The sequence below is a fragment of the Theropithecus gelada genome, chromosome 2 (assembly GCF_003255815.1).
Source record: "Theropithecus gelada isolate Dixy chromosome 2, Tgel_1.0, whole genome shotgun sequence".
Classification (NCBI taxonomy): Eukaryota; Metazoa; Chordata; class Mammalia; order Primates; family Cercopithecidae; genus Theropithecus; species Theropithecus gelada.
This window is the reverse complement of record NC_037669.1, coordinates 28,643,574-28,665,461: the sequence shown is the minus strand read 5'-3', so window position 1 is coordinate 28,665,461 and position 21,888 is coordinate 28,643,574. Positions and strand designations below refer to the sequence as shown.

At 34.9% G+C, this 21,888-nt stretch overlaps 1 protein-coding gene across 2 annotated transcripts in view; it reads right to left on the bottom strand.

Moving 5' to 3' along the window:
* The window catches only part of DZIP3 (DAZ interacting zinc finger protein 3), a 97,110-nt gene that overhangs the window by 43,620 nt on the left and 31,602 nt on the right, over positions 1–21,888 (bottom strand). For both annotated transcript variants that reach the window (XM_025375905.1, XM_025375906.1), the window contains 8 exons: positions 18,033–18,113; positions 16,611–16,735; positions 13,686–13,800; positions 9,967–10,086; positions 8,517–8,618; positions 6,643–6,735; positions 5,790–5,842; positions 862–938 (listed from right to left, as the gene is read on the bottom strand). In XM_025375905.1, coding sequence (XP_025231690.1) covers positions 862–938; positions 5,790–5,842; positions 6,643–6,735; positions 8,517–8,618; positions 9,967–10,086; positions 13,686–13,800; positions 16,611–16,735; positions 18,033–18,113 — 766 coding nt within the window. The remainder of the gene's footprint in view (positions 1–861; positions 939–5,789; positions 5,843–6,642; positions 6,736–8,516; positions 8,619–9,966; positions 10,087–13,685; positions 13,801–16,610; positions 16,736–18,032; positions 18,114–21,888) is intronic.

The following is a 21,888-nucleotide window of genomic DNA, read 5'->3' as shown; positions in this document are numbered from 1 at the left end:
CTAATAAACCTCATCTTCTCATCCCCTCAAAAAAAGAGAGGTAGGTATTTCATCAATAACATGGAATAAGGCATGAAACTGAACTATTTGGTATTTTCCTGTTTTAATAGTGCTTTCAAAGGAGAAAAGTGGGCTAAGGTGAATTAGAAAGTACTAATAATTTGTTATACGACGGCATTTGGCGTTATATGGATATCAAAATATGTGTTTCTCACAAAATGCAGCTTTATTTTATCCTTCAAGATTCTATGTTTCAAGAGATTTATTAAATTAACATTTTTGCTTGAAATACTCGATATACACTGTGGAGGCAAAGTTAAAAAGCTAATGACACAGGGAGCTTTCTTTGGGTTACCAAATACAAAGTTGGCTAGACTGCCACCAAACTATTCTTCCATGGGCCCACGGTCCCTTAATTAAGGTCTCCAGGTTCTGGGCAGGATATTTCCTAGCACACTCCTAAAAAGCTGGCAGCTAAGTTTAGAGTACTTGGCCTCAAACTCAAAATGTTCATTCCTTTCATGTAAGGGTACTCTAATGCTTGCTCTATTAAGAAGGAATGCAACAAGGGAAGGAAGGGTTGGTAGAAAACCTCTGCTGGAACACAATCCCACGGTATAGTCACAGTTATGCACCAGACCTAGCATGCCTCTCTATAGGATGCCAAGGTAATGTGAGATCCATACATCTGCTGATCTTCCTGTCTGTGATTTCCAGCCTACACCAAGTGCTGGTATAAACCCAAGCTTAATGAATGACAAACACGGTAAAGACGTGGTTGTTTATGGCATGAAAGTTGACAGAGAAGTCAAAGATTTTAACATACTTTTCAACAGAAGGCATATAAAAATAAAATAATACCTTTTGTATTAAATTTTAAACTGATCTTCGGTCTTATATCAGTATCAGTTATTTTCAGAGATATCAACTTTTTATAACTGCAAATGGAAAAAAATTAAGTTATAGCGGAAATAAAACAATGTGAAAGTCAGTCAAGATTTCTAGTACGAGCATGGCTAAGTAAGTATTTTCATCTTCTACTCCTAGAAATAATTCAAGAAGGAGAAAAAATAATGAACAAATAGAGCTCACCAACAATGAAAACCCTACGCTGTCACTTTCATTGGAATTATCAAGTAAGCAGTATTGCCAGATTTCATACTAAAATTATCATATTACAAACTTCCTTGCAAAAAGGATGTGTGGTAGCAGAAAAAAAGGAAAGAAAGCTTTGCACTGTAAGACAAAAAAAAAAAAAAAAAAAAGCAAGCAAGCAAACAGAAAAATAGCAAACCTAGAAGTCCTCCCCGGACCTCTCTTCCCCATATAATATTTTTGGCAATAACTATTCCAAGAAACCCCAACTCATTTAACACCTACTGATTAAAAACAATACAGATGCTAGTAGAACATCAATACAAACAATTAGAAAAATAAAAAATAAAGTAGCAAAATGTATTAACTAGAATAAGCACCAGGTAAATGCTGCCATTAAACAGATGGCTTGGCTTTGAAATGAACCACGGAAAACAAAACAAAAAAATACTGGACAACAACGCTGCAACGTAAGCTTAATGAGGAAAGGGATTTTGGTGGTGGTTGTTTGTTATTGTTAACTGATTTTTATCTCCAGTACCACTATAACACTATTAGTTGCACATTACATTGAAAAAATGTAAAACTCTGACAATATGAAGTCATTGGCAAAGATACCGAGTAAAAGGTATTTCCCATATTGTTGGTGGGGAGTGTACATTTGTAAAACCATGCTGGAAAACAATTTGGCAAAAGCTAGTAAAGTTATAGATATATACAGGTGGCCTAGCAATTCTACTTTTAGGTATATATTCTGGAAAATTTTCTGCTCATAATGACCTAGCGACATGTACAAGAGTGTTCACTGCAAAACTACTGTTATAGCCAGGACCTAGAAATAAATATCTGTTAATGGTAGAATGATTAAATTAGTGAAGCAATAAAAATGAAAACTCTAAAACTATAATAGTAAGAATGGAATCACACTAAACATGATTTTAAAATGTATAAAATGAATGTTTCCACATATAATGTTCAAAACAGAAAAAATTAAACTACACTTATAAGTAACAATATATTATGTAATTTATAAAGTAAGTAGAAGTAAAACATATTAAGACAATAGCACAAAAGAGGGAAGAAATGAAAATCTATTATTGTAAGGTGTATCTTACACTACACATGCTGTGGTATAATACTATTTTACAATAAACTTTGGTAAGTTAAAAATATGTATTGTAAGTCCTCAAGCAACCACTAAAAAAGGGTAAAACTAATAAACCAAACCAGAAAATAAACAATAAAGACAGATAGGGAAAACTGAAAACAACAAGGCAGACAGTACATTTCCAACCATATAAATTAGTAAAGAAAATACAAATGGAATTAAAAAAACAATTTAAAGGCAGAGATTGTCATATTGTATATATAAAACAAGAAAGACCTATGCCACCTATATACATAGGTTGAAGTAAATGGATGCAAAAGGATATACCATGCAAACACTAATCAAAAGAAAGCTGCAGTAGCTATATTAATAACAGACAAAAAACACTTCAGGCAAGAATACTATCAGGGTTAAAAAGAGATATTAAAGCCGGGCATGGTGGCTCATGCCTGTAATCCCAGCACTTTGGGAGGCCGAAGCGGGTGGATCATGAGGTCAGGAGACGGAGACCATCCTAGTCAACGTGGTGAAACCCCATCTCTACTAAAAATAACAAAAACTAGCTGGGCATGGCGGTGTGCGCCTGTAGTCTCAGCTATTCAGGAGGCTGAGGCAGGAGAATCGCTTGAACCTGGAAGGCGGAGGTTGCAGTGAGCCGACAGCGCGCCACAGATTTCCAACCTGGGTGACAGGGCGAGACTCCGTCTCACAAAAAAAAAAAAAAAAAAAAAAAAAAAAAGTTAAATAAGAATAAAGGGGTCAAATTGTCAAGAAAAAAAGGTAACAATCCTAGATGTGTGTGTAGCATTTAATAAGAGTTTCTAGATATACAATTAGATAGTAGATTAAAAAAATGAATCGTATATGTCAACATTCCCTGAGTAACTGGTGAAAAAGTAAATAATCAAAAATGATGATGAAACAGAGCTGTAAACTAATTTTATCTAATGTATAGACTATTTCATTCAAGATCAGAAGACAGATTCTTTACAAATGCAAGTGGAACATTCACCAAGATACACAGTAATACGATCATAAAATAAATTACTGAAGAGAATTAAACTAAAAGTCAATATCTGGAAAGACAGCTGAAATATTACCAAATATTTGGCAATTTAACAAATCCCAAAGAGCCCATGGTTAAAACATACACACACACACAAAACTAGAAAATATTTAAAATAAAACGAAAATAGTAATAATAAATTTCTACACATCAAAATATATGGGACACAGTTAAAGCAATGCTTAATGTAAAATCAATTTATAAAGAAGAAAGGTCTCGAATCAATGATCAAAACTTTCACCTTAAAAAAATCAAAGCTAATTAAACCCAAAGCAAACAAAAGAAATGAAATTACAAAGAGCATATATGAAATTTAAAACAAAAACATTACAGAAAAATCAGTAAAATTAAAAGCTGATTCTTTGAAAAGATCAACAAAATTGATAAACTTCTATCCAGAATGATCAAGAAAAAAAAAAGACACAAATTGCTAACATTAGCAATGAGAAAGGTGACATCACTACAGAGAAAAGGTCTCTTTGGCTGAAGAAACCAGAAAACTGAAATGGAACCATGACTACTAAGAGAATGGGAGAATCCTAGAAGGGAAAGTAATCAGAAAAGAGATCCCCAAATTCTTTCCCACAATGTCTCTGACTGAACACTGAACCACATGTGTGGAACAGACTAAAAGCAGCTCAACTAAGACCAAAAGATCTGGACTGAGACTGGATCCGAAAGTGTTCAAAGTTCACATCTAGCCAAATTAGTGGCCTGTCAAAATAAAAGTAACATTGGGGAATAATGGAATCCAGAATCTCTACTTTGTATTTATTGTGGCCTAGCTATGTGCCAGATATTATGCTATGTGCCGGGAACATACCAGAAAACAAGATAAAGTTCTTGCCCTGGTGGAGGTTACATTCAAATGGAGAAGAAAGTGTAATAAACGTTAGTAAATGTTTTGATAGAAATAGAGGAAATACATGATAGAACATCTACTGTAATCTAAGTAAGGCTTTTCGAAAGTTTTAACTAGGCAAAGCAGAGTATTCCAAGCAAAGCTTGGAGGTCAAACAGTAAACTACATACACTTCAATGCAATAACTTGGGAAGTTTCTTGAGATGGCACACTGAAGAAACCAAAAGAAGCTCCATATAGTTGGTACATATATGGTTAAGAGTAAAGTGACAAGAGATGGCATGAATGAGTTCAGCTGTGTACAAGGTTAAGTGAAGAGCTAAGTTAAAGAATCTGAACTTAATTTTAAGAGCAATGAGAAGCTTCTGAAAGATCTTCATGCACAGAAGTGATATATTCCAATTTTTATGTTAGAAAAGTCCTATTGATGGTTATGAAAACCACAGACTGGAAAAAGGAAAGGCTAAAGACAGTTTTAAGAAGCTGTTTGAGAATTTCAAATGAGAAATAATGATAACCTCATTTAGTTTAGTGAAGTGGTAGAGATAGGGCAGAAATAGGAAGAAATTTATATTTTAAAAACTAAATTGGCCGGGCTCAGTGGCTCACGCCCACTTTGGGAGGTCAAGGCAGGCGTATCATGAGGTCAGAAGATCGAGACCATCCTGGCTAACACAGTGAAACCCCGTCTCTACTAAAAATACAAAAAAAATTAGCCGGGCGTGATGACAGGCACCTGTAGTCCCAGCTACAAGGGAGGCTGAAGCAGGAGAATGGCATGAACCCAGGAGGCAGAGCTTGCAGTGAGCCAAGATCGAGCCACCACACTCCAGCCTGGGCGACAGGGTGAGACTCTGCCTCAAAAAAAAAAAAAAAAAAAAAACTAAATTGATAGGACTTTTAAAAAAGTTACAAAGCAGTGTTAGAAAGAAAGATCATGAGTCCAGTTTTAGCCATGCTGAATTATAAACATTTTTGAAAAATAAAAATGGAGATATTTAGTATGCAGGTAACTATACAGGTCAAGCTTTTAGGAGAGAGATCTGTGCTAGATATAAAGATTTGGGCTTCTTTAACTAATAAGGGAAAACTGATGCTTTAGATGTCAATGCAATGTCCCTACTAGATTGAAAAATGGCATTTACACATTAAACAGAAGAAAAAGAGAATCAATGGATTAGGAGAACGTTTATACTGAAACTTCTAACTTCAGTAGCAACACTCTGTAATATCTCTATTAATTCTAGGCTTATCAAATATATTACTCTGCAATACAGTTTTCTCATCTAAGAAACAGGAAGATTCTAATTGTAAGACAAGCTTAGTGGTTTGGATAAGTTTTGAAATATAGAAAAGTCTATATTTCATAACAAACTAACTTTAAGAAAAATATCTTAAAGAAAAGGATTATTTTCACACTTAATGGGAAAGTATTCACATAATTTCTCCATCTCTGCTTTAGAATGTAAAATGTCTACAATAAATGGTGATAGAGAGGGAAACAAATGGCAATTAAATATGATTTTTTTCACAAACCTTCATACTACCTTAAAATTTAATGCAGCTCCATTACGTGACAGAAACACAGAAGAATTAAGCAACCAAAAAATATATGCATATTCCAAAAAAGGTAACAGAATATATTATTTTAAGCTTACCTTGCTCCTAAATTTTCAATGGTTATATATTCATCCTTTCTTACAACTTCAAACTGCAAGTAATGGGGGAAAAAAATAGCCCTAAAGTAGTTCAATTTTCAAAATTTGTAATGTTATTTCTTAGCTTAACATTTGAAACATACAATGAGAGTTAAGTCACAGTGAATATAAAACAAACAAAACATAAATAACAAGGTAAGTAATAAATAATCCTGATCAAAAAAACAAACTAGAGTTGACCTTAAAAAAGCAGTTCTACTTTACATCACTATAGGATTTAAATGCCAAATCTGAAATACAAAAATAGCATATTTTAAAATAAAGAAATAAGATACATTTCTAGTCATAATTTGGTCTATTTAGTTATAAACTAAAAATTCAACAAGATAGTTCATTAATTAAACCATAAAATGGATATCATCTGAGTGCATTTTATGTAACAGGTACTATATGTGATGTTCTATAGATACTTTCATAGGGGGTTATTCACAGACTAAAAGAGGTTCAGAAAGTCTAAAATTATTTTTAACCTTAGGTTAGAAAGTCAAAAGATTAGATACATTATCCTTAGTTCACAATACTTTCCTTATTGGTATACTTATGGCATATTTTGTCTTTGTTTCTCTTTTTGTGTCTTTCTCTTTATTCTTAAATTTTTACTGTTCTTAAAGACCACTTAAATACTACTTTGCACAAATCACAGCAATAAAAAGGTCCAAGAGCTTAGTCACCATCAAAGGCAACATGGCTGGAATCCAATTATGATGATCCCAGGTCTGTTTCAAGTCAAAAATATTTTTCCAAGGAAGGAAAGCAAGGAAAAAAAAAAAAAAGGACAAAACAAGATACTTACCAAAATTTTAACAATTCCAGGTACATCACACTGCAGCATCCTTACCATGTCACCTGTACATCCTTCCTTCAAGCATTTTTTCCCACTAAAACTCTAAAGTTATTAATAGAAAAAAATAAAAATAGAAAAAATCACTGATGTGCAAATCTGATTATATTTAAATAAATTTAGTTAGAAGCAAATGTTGCTAGACAGTAAACTGGAAGATGGGAATATTTGACAGGTAGCTGTTAAAAGATGGTCCATTTCATAAATCAATGGATATCCTACTTAAAATGTATGATTTCACTCTACTTCAAAATCTTCAAGTAGCTGTATTACAGACTAAGATGCATTTGCTACTCCATGCTTGATGCATTTGCTACTTCTTGCTACTTGAAGAAAGCAACTTCAAGTAAAATGTACTCATTAAACATGTGTAAAGAGGATTACTGAATTTCTATCAGATACATGAGGATTCTAGGGAAAAGGAAAGAATAAAAATGTTACATCCTTTCTCTAGTTCTGGCCTGATATTTCTTTTGGCTAAGTTATTCATTTTTCTTTTACTTCTCTTTCTAAAATTCAGTAATATTAATTGCCCCAACAATCAAGGAAATTGTAAAGTATATACCACTTAAAAATAAATAAGTAAATCTTCATACAATTGTTTTTACAGTTTACAATGTGAGTTCATCTGTTTTATCTGTTAATTCTTACAAAAACCCTATGAAATAGGTTTATCTTATTATTAATTTACAGCTTAAAAAAATTAGTCTTTGAGCAATTAAGTTACCAGTCTAATATAATAAAACTAGTAAGTGGCTCAGTCTGGACTGAAACCCAGATCTCCCAACTCCATATTCAATGCACTTTCTACTACACCACAATTACTTTAAATGGGTTTTCTGTTGTTTGTAGAGTGTAAACACTATAGAATCAAACATTATAGACCCAACTTACGGTCATCAGCTCACTAAGGAGTAATTAATTCAGAGCTGGGCTTTGTATTTCCACTTTAATATTAGTTGCAAACAACTCTATTGTATGTTATATAATAGTTAATAATTATAACAATTATATATTATATATTATATAATAGTTATAATTATAACTTATAAAATTATAGTTATATAATTATATAGTTATATAGTTATATATAATTATAACAAAATTATAGTCATAATTATAACTATTACATATTATAACCATGTTATATAATTACATATTATCTATAACTATATATGATATGTAACCATTATAACTAAATATAAATATTAAAGATTCTAAATATATTTTTGAAGACGATGAAATCTGTCCTTGTTCATCACCTCTAAAATGGAAATCCTTAAAATTGTATAATTATCATTTCTGTGTGTTTACTAAGAAATTCTATTCTATGATCCTATGTGCATATATGCAACAATATTTCTATTCTTAAGAGTATACATTTCTAAAAGGAAGGGAACAAATTGATAGAAACCACTAAGCAAATCAACTGGTAGCGTGTCATCTTCAAAGAACCGTTCAATAAATGATGATAATGAATGAAAAGTGGTAGGGAGATAAGCATCAGAGAGAATTGGGAAAGAACAAAGAAGGAAGTAAAAGAAAACGAAAAAAAGGAGGAAGTAAAAAGAAGGAGGGAAGTTATGAACAGGAAGAAACGATGATGAAGAGAACAAAAGAGGAAAGGGTAGAGAAAGAAATGCTGTTGTAGTTTTAAGAACGAATATAGGCCGGGCGCGGTGGCTCAAGCCTGTAATCCCAGCACTTTGGGAGGCCGAGACGGGCGGATCACGAGGTCAGGAGATCCAGACCATCCTGGCTAATGCAGTGAAACCCCGTCTCTACTAAAATTACAAAAAAAAAAAAAAAAAGAACGAATATAATACCTGATCATTTTCACCTGGGTACTTTAAATTCTTGAACTTTTTCCAGCAAATTTTATGGAAATAAACACAGCAACTTTTACTGCACATTAACTGAAAAAATCCCTGGAAAAAAATAAAAGTAAGTTATCAGTAAGGACATGGCGATTCTTACATAGATAAAAAAAATTATATTAAGTCACTTTAAAAATTATTCTATAATTAAATTTTACATGGCATTCAAAATTTATCAACAGAAATCAGAGATCACCAAATAACTTTACAAGTCACTAAAGACAGGAAAATTAGGACGGAAAAAAATGGTCAATAACTTGAAAAGTTAATATATTTTCCACATTCTACGTACAACACAATATTAGAAACCCAGTGAGTGATGTCTATAGAGGAACATGTTCATCTCCATTTTTACATGTCTCTTTTCCTCCATCCCAGCTCCATACCATTACTGCCTGAATCCCCTGTTACCAATCATGAGAACTCAGATTTGCTGCCTTGCTGACAGCTCCTGAGCTACTGGTTTTTCTGAGCATACAGATTGCCTGTCCTTCCAACTGTACCCTGCCTGGAAACTACAGCCTTGCTTTTTAAAATTTTTGCTTTGATGACAAAAATTAAATTGTGTGCCCAGGTATTTCTGCTGCTACATGCTGTTGTTCATTTGATTAGAACCCTAAAGCATTCTTGAGAAACCTTAGGACCATATCGCCATGTCACCTAAACCAATACTGAACAAGCTTGACCCTGAGCACTGCATCTCACCAGGCTCACTTTTCAACTTCTATTGAGTAGATCTTGGTCTTCTCCTTCTCCCCAGCTATCGGATTGGCTGTACACATCATGCCTCGCAATTAAGATTTCAGTTATTTTTTTTAGAAGTATTGTCTGATTTGTACATCGTCTCATCCTATCTTGTGATTTCACAAAGTCTTATTCTGATAGATCCAGAGAGATAGATCTATCAGAAGTATTCTGACAGCTAAATTTCTTCAAATCAAGGCTGGTTACTTTTTCCCCCTGCCAAGGCCCATAGAAGAGAAAATCATCACTTATTTAGTAGCATCATTCCTGAGGAGTGACAAACTTTCTCCTTAGTAAACTGCTACCATTCTTAACCTCTAACAATTCTAACTATAAAGTAAAGCATTTTTTAGATCATTTTCACTGTATGATTGACTGCAGGAATAATACTTATAACTTCAGATGCACGTGAATGTTACAAAACCTTAGCAAAACCAATTTATTCTTTTATTGACTCACAGAATATAAATAATTTCTGATCACTCTGAATCTAAGTTCTCAGAGACAGTCAAATAACTTTTCAGCTGCTTTACCACTGTAATTAAACTAAATGCTCTTTTAAAATATTTTATACATAATATAATTTTTTATAATTTTATATATATAATTTTTCAATTGCTTTTTTAAAAATACTGTTAATTGTCAATTACAGTACCTTGTAACTGGTGTTCTTCAAAATGTCAGCTTCACAAGATCGTTCACAATCTAGGTAACTACAAATCGTCTGCTTCATTATATTACTTTCAGTTGTCTTGATAAAATTATTAAGATGATCCTAGATTTTAAAAACAAAGAATTATGAATTATTAATAATAAAGTAAGACTACCCATGTTTTACCTTGGTAATATGTCCATATCATACCCCTTTTTGAAGTGCTTGTATATAGGTATTTTTTTAATAGTAATGAAACATTTCCCTAATTCAAAGTAAACAACGTATAGGAAGGTCCTAAATTAGAAGGACTGGATTTCTTAATGAATGATAAAATCATGGAGAATGGAGAGAAGTTTATGTTTGAAGCCATACTTCTCTTTATCACCTAACTCATAGCATAACACCTGGCATGTTCCTATCAAGAATTATTTGCTCTAATATGTACACACAGAGAGATAATAAATCACTGGTGTCCAAGAGAATCTTGGCTGGAACCAATCCCTAGGTCACTACATTGGCAGTGGAACCACTGTGGTACTGCAATATGCCATTCCTGCTATAACGGGCAAAAGTATAGTAGAGAAATATGTTTTCAATGTCTTTGGTTACAAATCAGAATATAATTTCTCATTTTAAAATGCTGATTAAATGGCCAGAAGTGGTGGCTCATGCCTGTAATCGTGGTGCTTTGGGAGGTCAATGCAGGAAGACTGCTTGAGACCAGGAGCTCAAAGCTGCAGTGAACTATGGTAGCAACATTCCACTGCAGTCTGGGTGACAGAATGAGACCTTCTCTCTAAGAAAAAAAATAGAATAAAACACATAACAAATAAATGAAATGCTGATTAAATACAGGTGAATCATGTTATCAGGTCTAAGTTAAATGTTTAGATAAGGTCCTTCATACTTATCCTTTAGAGGGATAGGGTTACAAAATTTCAAATAGTATTACTGGTAGTATATTGAAGGTATATACGATAAATAAGCCTCTAGAAATTATTTCACAAATATTAGCTCAATGCAGGAGGATAAAGTTGAGAAAATTTCCCAGAGAGTAGAAAAAAATATTTTGAGAAATAAGAAAATTAGAGACTCAGTCTAGTCTGCAAGGCATCTGAATAATAAAGAATTTCACAAAGAAAAAGAGAAAGTTAAGAAAATATTATCAAACATATAAAACAAGAAAATGTCCCAGAAGCAAAAAACACAAGTTCAGAACACTGGGGATACAGAAAATATTCTTAACAATTCTCAGAAAGAAGACAATAAAACAGGTCAAATACAAAAGTTTAAAAATCAGAATGAAATCAAGTTTCTTAAAAGTAATATTAGAAGTTAAAAGATAACAGAAAAATGCTTTTAAAAAATTAGAGGCCAAGGTGGGAGGATCACCTGAGCCCAGGAGTTTGAGACCAGCCTGGGCAACATACTGAGATTGTCTTTACTTAAAAAAAAAAAAAAAAAAAAAAAAAAAAAGAATTAAAAAAAAAAAATTAGCCAAGTGCGGTGGCATGTGCCTGTAGTCCCAGCTACTTGGGAGGCTGAAGGAAAAGAATTGCTTGAGCACAGGAGGTTGAGGCTGCAGTGAACTATGATCATGCCACTGCACTCCACCCTGGGTGACAGAGCAAGAACCTGTTTCCGAAAAGAAAAATTATTCTACCCTCAAGCAAGATATGAATAGAGCATACAAAGGATAAATTATTTTGACACTTGAAAGGTCTCAAAAAATTTACCTCCCATGCAAGGCCTCTTTTACGGGAAGCTGCTAGAGGCTAGAGGAGTTGCACCACCAAAACAAGGAAGCAACCCTAGGAAGGAAAACTTGAGTTCTGAGAAACAGAGGATTCCACATAGAAGAAAGGTGAGGAAAATTCCCAGGATGAGAGTGAAGGGAAACCCTGAGGCCAGCTTAATAAAAACGTGTAACTACCAGTAGGATGGAGAGAGAGAGAGAGAGAGAGAGAGAGAGAGAGAGAGAAAGAGAGAGAGAGAGGGAGAGAAAAAGAGAGAGAGAGAGAGAGAGAGAGTGTGTGTGTGTGTATAGGGGATGTATAAGCAAGCTAAACTCTCATTTTTCAAAGTGAAAAGTCAATAGAGAAAACCTGGTGATATGTTTTAAATAGTATTTTTTTGGAAAATAGGTAAACATCAAAGAAAAATGCTTAGAAAGTTGGAAGAAGCAGAATTTCAGATAGAGATGACAAAACAGAAACTCTTATTTTAAGTTTTTAAAGATTATTTGACAAACTGAATATATATATTACTGTGCATTAAATAAATATTCACTTAGATAATAAAGAAAGCAAAATATTTTAAAAAGAGGAAACAAAAGAGTAAAACAACCAGGATAAAGTAAGGGACTGCTTTGTAAAGTAGGGGTGAAAATTTAGTATTTTAAAAATGCATAAAATTATTACTTTAGCAAGTCAAAATTAAAAGTCATATGATTACCTAGACAATGCCAAAAGCTGTCTGCATGTTCTATTCATTACTGAGATAAGTATATTAAAATATTCTATTGTGATTGGGGATTTAAAAATATTTCTCCTTTCAATTCTGTCAATTTTTGGCCCATATATTTTGAAGCTATACTACTAGGTATATACAAATTTGAGTTATTATATCTTTCTGGATAACTGAATTTTATGTTTTAATAAAATGTCTCTCTTTATTTTGAGTAATGTTTTTGGCCTTAAAGTCAGGTAAAACACAAAGATCAAGAAAGATCTAAAGTTTTGAAAAAGATATGTCATTCAAACATTAACCAAGAGAAACCTGCTGTAGCTATGTTCATATTAAACAAATTTAAAAGACCCAAATGGCTATCAGATGGGTTAAAAATTACCCAAAAGGTAAAGTACACCCAGAAGGTGTGGGAAAATGAAAAGTCTCACACTATTTAAAGAATACAAAGTGGTACAATGTCCTGAGATAAAATATGGAGACGTGTAACAACTTTACATTGTGTGAACACTTGCTCCACAATTCCACCTTTAGAAATTTATTCTAATGAAATGACATGACGAATATGCAAAGATCACTTTATATAAGAAGGAAAAACTGGAAATATTTAGAATAAACTTAGCAGGGAACTAGCTGAGTAAATTAAAGCAAAGCTATATGATACATTACACCAAAATTGCATTGTATAATAGTCTAATGACTGAGAAATAAAAAATACTATATATTTCCAGAGTACAAATAAGTGTGCACAACATCACACTTAAAATCACAAAATAAAGGCTATTGTTTATGTGTGTGTGTGTGTCTGGAAAGATATAAATAAAAATCCTAACAATGGTTTATCCATTTGAAGAAGAAATACAGATGAATTTCACCTTTGGGCATTTTTATATTTTCCATGTTTTCTGAACTAAGCATTTACTACTTTGTAATATAAATCAACAGCAAAATAATGGTAAAGATAATTAGGAAAAAAAGTTAACTGCTACATTTGACTCTAACCATGCAGAGTACTGGCCTAGTATTGCTATTAATCTTCTTGTTATTTGAAAATGTTAACACTGCCACCTCACTTCTCCCTCCTTGTTGAATCATACATTCTGCACTAGGTAATACAATAAAGGTTGTTTCTTATATAAAAAGTTATGTGCCAATAAAAGAACATGCATGCTGTAAGAATATGACATAGTTGGTTCACACATTATGATTCTCATTAGTTACAAATAAAATGTTACTCTTAAATAATTTCTTACTTTAAAAGTTGTAGGTAAATGTTCATCTTCTGTAGGATCTATGTCAAACCAATGGTCATTTGTATCTCCAATTTCTTGTAAGCTTTTATGAAATTCTAGCAGTCCTCCATTATATCTGAAAGGAATTTTAAAATGAGGTTAGTTTGAATGGGACTGTGCAGATGCATGGTTTACCAAAGATACAACAAGTAACCCATTTTTTGTGATAAATAGGGTGGTGATAACCTCTGGCATGCCATAGAAATACAAATACTAGGACTCTCACCTGCGGCAGATTGGGATGAAATACAGGTGGAAGGGGAGGCACTAGATTATGTAGTAGCTCAAGCTTGAACAGTATGGGGGCCATGGTAATTAAAGGGACTGTAGAGTTGGTTGGCTTTTGTTAACTGTCTTGGAGGCCTTGAAGAAAGAGAATGACAGGCACAGGTCAGCCAACCATTAACTCAGGATACACTGTGAAATCCAGAAGGCCTCTATGGGGGCAATTTAATGAGACTCTCATCCCCTATGGCCATAATCCGTGCTGAAAATAAGGCCCAAATTTAATCATAAAGTGAAACAAACTGATATTGAATGCACAGCCTCAACAAGACTAATATCATCAACTCAGGACACTGAAAACTAGAAGGCCTCTATGGCAACATCTAAAGAATCTCCTCTAGACATAAGGCAGACTATGATGAAAATGAGGCTCAAGATTTAACCATAAGGGTAGAACAGCTGCAAAGGAGACCCAAAACACAGCCTCAACAGAACTACACAAAAATTAGGGATTTGATATGCTATGAGTAGACCCTGAGATGTAAAATTGGGATATTTAGGTGAATGTGCTTAGAAACACTGAATCCTTAAATTCCCCCCATGAACGCTCTTGACTGGCAAAGACCTATTCCTTGCCACAGGAGAGCAGCCTATCTTTATTTAGAGACCATGCAAAAATATCAGCTGAGATGCATGTCTCAAAAGATGATGTCCTTCCTTCTTAAGATCTTCCCCTACCTCATTGCCTTCAGATAATAAATCTAAGGTCAGGTGGAGAGCCCAAGTGAGAAAACAGAGCCTCTGCCCAGGAAGAAAAAGCTTGTTAATCATAAGAATTGCAGAGCCCGACTAGAACGTACTGGCAGGAACATGAGTGGAAGTGGATCTTTAAAGTGCTGAACCAAGAGTAAACACAAGGCTGGATGGGGAAGTGTACACTGATATGGAAAAATTCTTCCATAATTCAAGATTTATCTTCCTAGAAAGGACATCTGAATCCAGTCCTAATATGGTGCTGAGAAGGCTCCTTGAAACTTGGACACAACAATGGTCTATAGTAAATTAAGTAGAAACGCTGAAAATTTCTTGGAGGCATATTAAAGGAGTCAGGAGGCTCAAGAAGTGAGAATGTTAGAATTGACTTACTACATAAAAACACAGAACCCATTAAGTGATCCTAGAAAGGCTCAGAGGACATCCCATTCATTAATACAATAAGAAATACAGAGTAAGAAGGGCACCAGTGTCTTTGAGGAGCTCAGTGGTGGTTGTCCTCCACAGGTCAGGGATGAAAGTAATGATGCTGCCATACAACTGGACTTCCAGTGTCAATGATCTGGAGAATGAATTCTCTCCAATGCTCATCAGTAAAGAGAATAAAAAACAGTTTTCACATCTGAGAAGGACAGCAGGACATATTCTTTGCTCTTGTCTCAGGCTATGTTAATTCTCTTACTTTGTCACAGTATAAACTGAAGGGATTTGGATCATCTTGACATTCTGCAAAGCATCATACTAGCCCCACTATATTGATGGCACATGCTGCTCAGACCCAGTGAACAAGAAGTGAGATGTCTTGCAGATACCCTAGTAAAAATACAGGCAACCCAGAGAATAGGAGATCAACCTTACAAAGAATCAGGGAACTACCACATAGGTGACACTTTTAGGGATCCAATGGTTTGGCCCAGCAGTAATCCTTCATAAAAGTATGCCCAAGTAAACTTTTCCAAATTCATCCGTCAGATCTTAGCCAAACATTGTTTCCTCAGGGAGACTTCTGATTCCCAGAACCAGTCTCCAGGAAAGACTTTATTCACTCTAGTTTCCTTCATAGTTCTTTATTCTATTTCATAAATATTTTATGACTGATTATTTGATTAAGATCTGTATCTTTCACTGTACTTTCAGTTACATGAAGACAGGAACTATATTTTGTAAACCACTGTAACCTCAACACCTAACAGTTTCTGGAATATAATGGATACTTAGTAAATAAAATGAATGAATGATGCTACAAATGGTTATGGATCTCCATAGAGGAAGTAAACAGTTAATCTATATAGTTTCCTCCATACAATTTCACTTTCTTAAAATAAGCAGTAGCCAATACTCCAAAAACTCAGCATTTGGACCCTTTTCAACTCTTTATAAGCTCATTTTATACTTTTAAAACCTATTTCAAGTTAGTGGTGATAATACTAATAACTCCAACCATAATTTATTTATTAAGTATAGCATTTTTGTGTCCTAGGCACTATGTTAATCACCTGCAACATCCTCATGAAGTGAACCCCACACTATTATTAGTTCTGTTTTAGAGATAAGAAAAAAATATAAGGTTTAACAACATTAAGTTTCTTAGTGTAAGTGATAAAAAATGTAGCTGAACCCAGGTCTGTCAGACTCTAAAGCCTATGCTCCTAATGTTAATGCTAGACTGTCTTTTATTGCTATGGTCAAACTTAACACGCCAGTTAAGTTTGCTATTTAATATTCTCAACTACATTAAAGAAATTATCTATACAAATAGCCAAAGAAGAAAAGGATAAACCAGTAGAGCACAAATGTCACGATGCCTGGTATACTGAGCACACTTACTTCCATTTCACAATGCTGAGACTTCACAGGCAACATCTACCCGTTAATTAAAATCCTTACCTCTTTTGAGCACATCGTAGTAAACCACGTCCAAAATAAACCAAACACATAAAGTTTTCACAAATTTCATTTTCTTGGATCAACATCTTCATCACCAGAAATTTATTCTCAGCTTCTGTATAATCCTGTAGTAACATAAAACTAGGTTTGGCTGATGTAAAAGTCATTTTTTTTCTTTTACAATAAACAATTATTTCTCAAACTGGAGAAATTAGGGCAGCTTTAAAAATAATCCAACCATCTGGTCATTTATTCACATTCTGAATCCTGGCATCTCTGTATGTGACTACAAAGATCATGTAGTCAGTGTTTAAAATATTTATTTATAAATAAACTTAAGACCTTCTTTAACCAATATTTCAAAGTGAATATTAAGATGGTAACAACAATTTGTGTATCTCAAACTGGCAATTAGGCATTGTGGTGCACACCGATAGTGCCAACTCCTTATGAGGCTGAAGCAGGAGGACTGCTTGAGCCCAGGAGTTAAGTCCAGCTTGGGCAACATAGTGAGACCCCATCTTTTAAAAACATACATACACATACATAACTGGCAAGTACTACTGGCCAAAATAAGGGCTTTTCTGATATCTGTTAGAGCACAATTCTTTATCATTCTTCCTAATGGGAGCACAATTCTTCACAGTATTTCAAATAGAAAGTAAGTGACTTCTTGCCCATAGATATAGAATCTTTTGGGGAATCACCACCTTAATCATAAACAATATAGGTCTGGAAGTAAATATCGGGATCTATTATAATAGATGCTTCAGTAAAACTGAGGCATAATGGCCTCAGTCTCTCTAGAAAAAAAAAGCTGGAAAAATGCTGCATGGCCTTACTTTTAAAATATTCTCTAGTACTTCACGCTAAATAATCAGCACTACATGCAATTATTTAAAATAGAAATGTTTTCAGTTTGACTGCTTATCAATTCTACTTTACCTAATTAACAAGTCATATTTATATAGTTAATTTCTGAAGTCAAAAATGCAGATTTGGGAAGAAAAAATAAGAGAAATATCAAAGCTATGAAGAAAATATGAGAAATCATTAAAAATCAGAAAAAGAAATGTTAAATTCAACAGAACCCTTAGAAATTATCTAGTTAATTCTCAGATTTGTACTTATTTGCACTTAAGTTTGACAAAGAACTTGAGGTAAAATTCATATTTTACAAAAGGGATAAGATTAAAACCAGAGGGATTAAGCTATACTAGAAAATGGATTAAAGTGTATTATGCAAGTGAAAGAAGCTAAATAATTTTTTATTTTACATGAATGGTAAGCATTTAAAAGATAAATAAAAGAAATGAAGTTATAAGCTAATTCCTTTTTTAATATTTTTAGTTTCATATTATAATCTTTGGCCTGATTATTCTAAGATGTAAAAAGATTTATAAAGGGCAAATAACATGTTACCTCTTTCTTTCCTCTTTCAGTGAGTGCTACTCCATACAAAAACAGTAATGTCAAATAATAACCAATATTAATCTGGTGTGCCTAAAAAGAAAAAAAAGTATGTTAATTCGTTATTCAGACTAAGCTGCTTTTCAGTACAACAAGCTTAATTAAATATCCTAAGCTTAATTAACAATTATTAAAACAAGTAAAAATTATCATAACATTATCAGTCATCTAATAATAACTATATTTTAGATATATTTGATAATTTGACCCAGGAAGAAGAAACAGGATAGTCAATAATCTCAAAATAAAACATTAAAATTTAATCAAAGGAAAGGATATGGAACAAAGATGGCCAAATAGAAGCTCCAACAATCGTCCCCAACACAGGAACACCACACTGAACAACTACCCCACAGAAAAGCCCCTTCGTAGAAAAAAAAAATCAGGTGAGTGATCACATTACCTGGTTTGAACATCATATTAAGGGAAGAGGCACTGAAGAGGGTAGGAAAGACAGTCTTAAGCTGCCTACACCATCCCTTCCTCCATCCCCTGACTACAGCTATGTGGCAGGGAAAGAGAATCTGCGCTTGGGGGAAGGAAAGCACGGTGACTGTGGGACTTTGCATTGGAACTCAGTGCTGCCCTGTCACATCAGAAAGCCACACTGAGCAGAACTCAGTCAGCGATCATGGAGGTAGCATTCAGACAAGTGTTAGCCATAGGCAAATCGCCCATCCCAGCAGTCAGAGCCTGAGTTCCAGCAAGCCTTGGCAGTGTGGGCCAAAGTGCTCTGGGGTCCTAAATAAAAGGCAGTCTAGGCCACAAGGACTGCAGTTCCTGGCCATGTCCTGGTGCTGTGCTGGGCTTGGAGCCAGTGGATTTGTGGTGTACGCAACCTAGTAAGATACCAGATGGGGTAGGCAAGGGAGTGCTTATGTCACCCCTCTAACTCAAGGGAAAACAACCCACATGTCTGGGAGAGACACTTTCCCTCTGCTTGAGCAGAGGAGAGAGAACAGTATAAGATGATTCTGCCTTGCCACTTGAATATTGGTTCAGCCACAGTAGAATCGTGAGGCTCTAGCTCCAAGACAATATTTCTAGACATACCCTGGGGCAGAAAAGAATCCACTGCCTTGAAGGTAAGAACCCAATCCTGGCAGGGTTCATTACCCGCTGACTAAAGAGCCCTTAGGCCCTGAATAATCAGCAGCAGTAGCAGTACACGCCATGGGCCTTGGGTGAGACTCAGAGCTATGCTGGCTTCAGGTGTGACCCAACACATTCCCAGCTGTGGTGGCTATGGTGAGAGACGCCTTTCCGCTGGAGAAAAGCAGAGGGAAAAGTAAAGGGGACTTTGTCTTGCAGCTTGGGTATCAGCTCAGCCACAGTAGGGAAGAGCACCAAGTGGGCTTCTGGGGTTCCCACTTCCAGACTTTGAGTCCTGTCTAACACTTGTGCACTTGCCTTGGGCCAGAGAGAAACGCACTGCTCAGAAAGAAGAGACTCAATATAGGTGGTAGCAAGGCAGTGGTCACCACAGGGTTTGAGCAAGAACCAGTACTGTGCTGGTTTTGGAGTCTCAGTGGTTGTGGCCACAAGAATGCTTGTGTCACCCCTCCCCCAGCTCCAGGCAGTTCAGCACAGAGAGAGTGCTGTTTGTTTGGGGTAAAGGAAGAGAAGAGAAGGAGAGTCTCTGCCTAGTAATCCAAGGAGTTCTTCCAGATCTTACCCAAGACTACCAAGATGGTACCTCTGCGAATCTGCAAGAGCCACAGGGTTACTGGGCTTAGAGTGTCCCCTAATGTAGATATGGCAGCAGTGACCAAAGACTTAGATCACAATACACAAGTCCCTTTGCATACCTGGAAAGACTTCCCAAGAAGGACAGGTACAAAACAAGGCTGTACAGCGAAGACTATAATGAATACCTAACTCTCCAATGCCCAGACATCGATGGACATCCATTAGCATAAAGACCATCCAGGAAAACATGACTCTACCAAACTAAAAAAGGCAACAGTTGCCAATACCAGAGAGACAAGCATGTGACCTTTCAGACACAGAATTCAAAACAGCTGTTTTGAGGAAGTTCAATGAAATTCAAGATAACAGAGAGAAGGAATTCAGAATCCTATCAGATAAATTTAACAAAGAGATTGAAAATAATTTTAAAAAATCAACTAGAAATTCTGGAGCTTATAAAAGCAACTGACATGCTAAATAATTCACCACAGTCTCTCCAACCCCCTCCTACCCTTCCCAGTGTCTGGTAACCATCATTCTACTGTCTATTTTTCTTCTCCTATTTTTATGAGTTCACTTGTTTTCATTTTTAGCTCCCACAAATGAGTGAGAACATGCAAAGTTTGTCTTTCTCCATCTGGTTTATTTCACTTCACACAATGACTTCCAGTTCCATCCATGTTGTTTCAAGTGACAGGATCTCATTCTTTTAATTTTTTTTTTTTTTTTTGTAGAGATGGGGTCTCACACAATACATTGCCCAGGTTGGTCTTAAACTCCCAGGTTCAAGTGCTTCTCCCACCTCAGTCTCTCAAAGTGCTGGGGGGCATCTTGTTCTTTTTTATGGCTGAATAGTACTCCCCTGTGTATACGTACCATATTTTTGTTATTTATTCATCTGGATGGACACTTATGTTGCTTTCAAATCTTGGCTACTGTGAACAGTGCTGCAATAAACATGAGAATGCAAATACTTCTTTGATACACTGATTTTCTTTCCTTTGGGTATATCCCAGCAGTGGGATTGCTGGATCCTATGGTAGGTGTATTTTTAGTTTTTTGAGGAACCTCCGAACTGCTTGCCATAATGGTTTTACTAATTTACATTCCCACCAACAGTGTAAGAGGGTTCTCTCTTCTCTACATCCTCACCAGCATTTATTGCCTATATTTTGTACATAAGCCATTTTAACCTAAGTGAGATACTATCTCTACAAAAATACCAACCCTACTTTTTCAGCATCAATTGAAATGATTATACAGTCAACAATAATTCGTTGTACATTTTAAAATAAGAAAAAGAGTATAAATGGATTGTTGTAACACAAAGGATAAATGCTTGAGGTGATGGATAGCCCATTTACCCTGATGTGATTATTACATATTGTATGCCTGCATCAAAGTATGTCACGTACCCCATAAAATGTACACCTATGTACCCACAAAAATTAAAAATAAAAATTTTAAAAAACTGGTAAAAAAAAAAAAAGTATAAAAATTTGTTACATTAAACCTTTCAAAAACTCTCATTCACTCTCTCTTTTAATATGTAATATTTTAGGTATCAAGAGCACATTAAATAATAATATAATGAACACTGAAGTATCTACCATCCACCTTTAAAAATACAATGATCTGGCCAGGCGCGGTGGATCATGCCTGTAATCCCAGCACTTTGTGAGGCTGAGGCGGGCAGATTACAAGGTCAGGACATCGAGACCATCCTGGCCAACACGGTGAAACCCTGTCTCTACTAAAAATACAAAAAATTAGCCAGGTGTGGTGGTAAGTGCTGTAGTCCCAGCTACTCGGGAGGCTGAGGCAGGAGAATCACTTGAACCCAGGAGGTGAAGGCTGCAGTGAGCTGAGATCGTGCCACTGCATTCCAGCCTGGGTGACAGAGTGAGACTCCATCTCAAAACAAAAACAAAACAAAACAAGAAAACAATGATCTTTTAAATCAAAATTCTTTACTCTCCCACATGAATTCTGCAAAATAGTATGGACATAAAGCTTATCACTTCTTCATTGAAAAATCAAACCATGTGGATATTTCCTTCACAAAAAATGGTCTATGCAAAATTACTGAGATGAGATAGATTAGGGATCAGTGAATTGT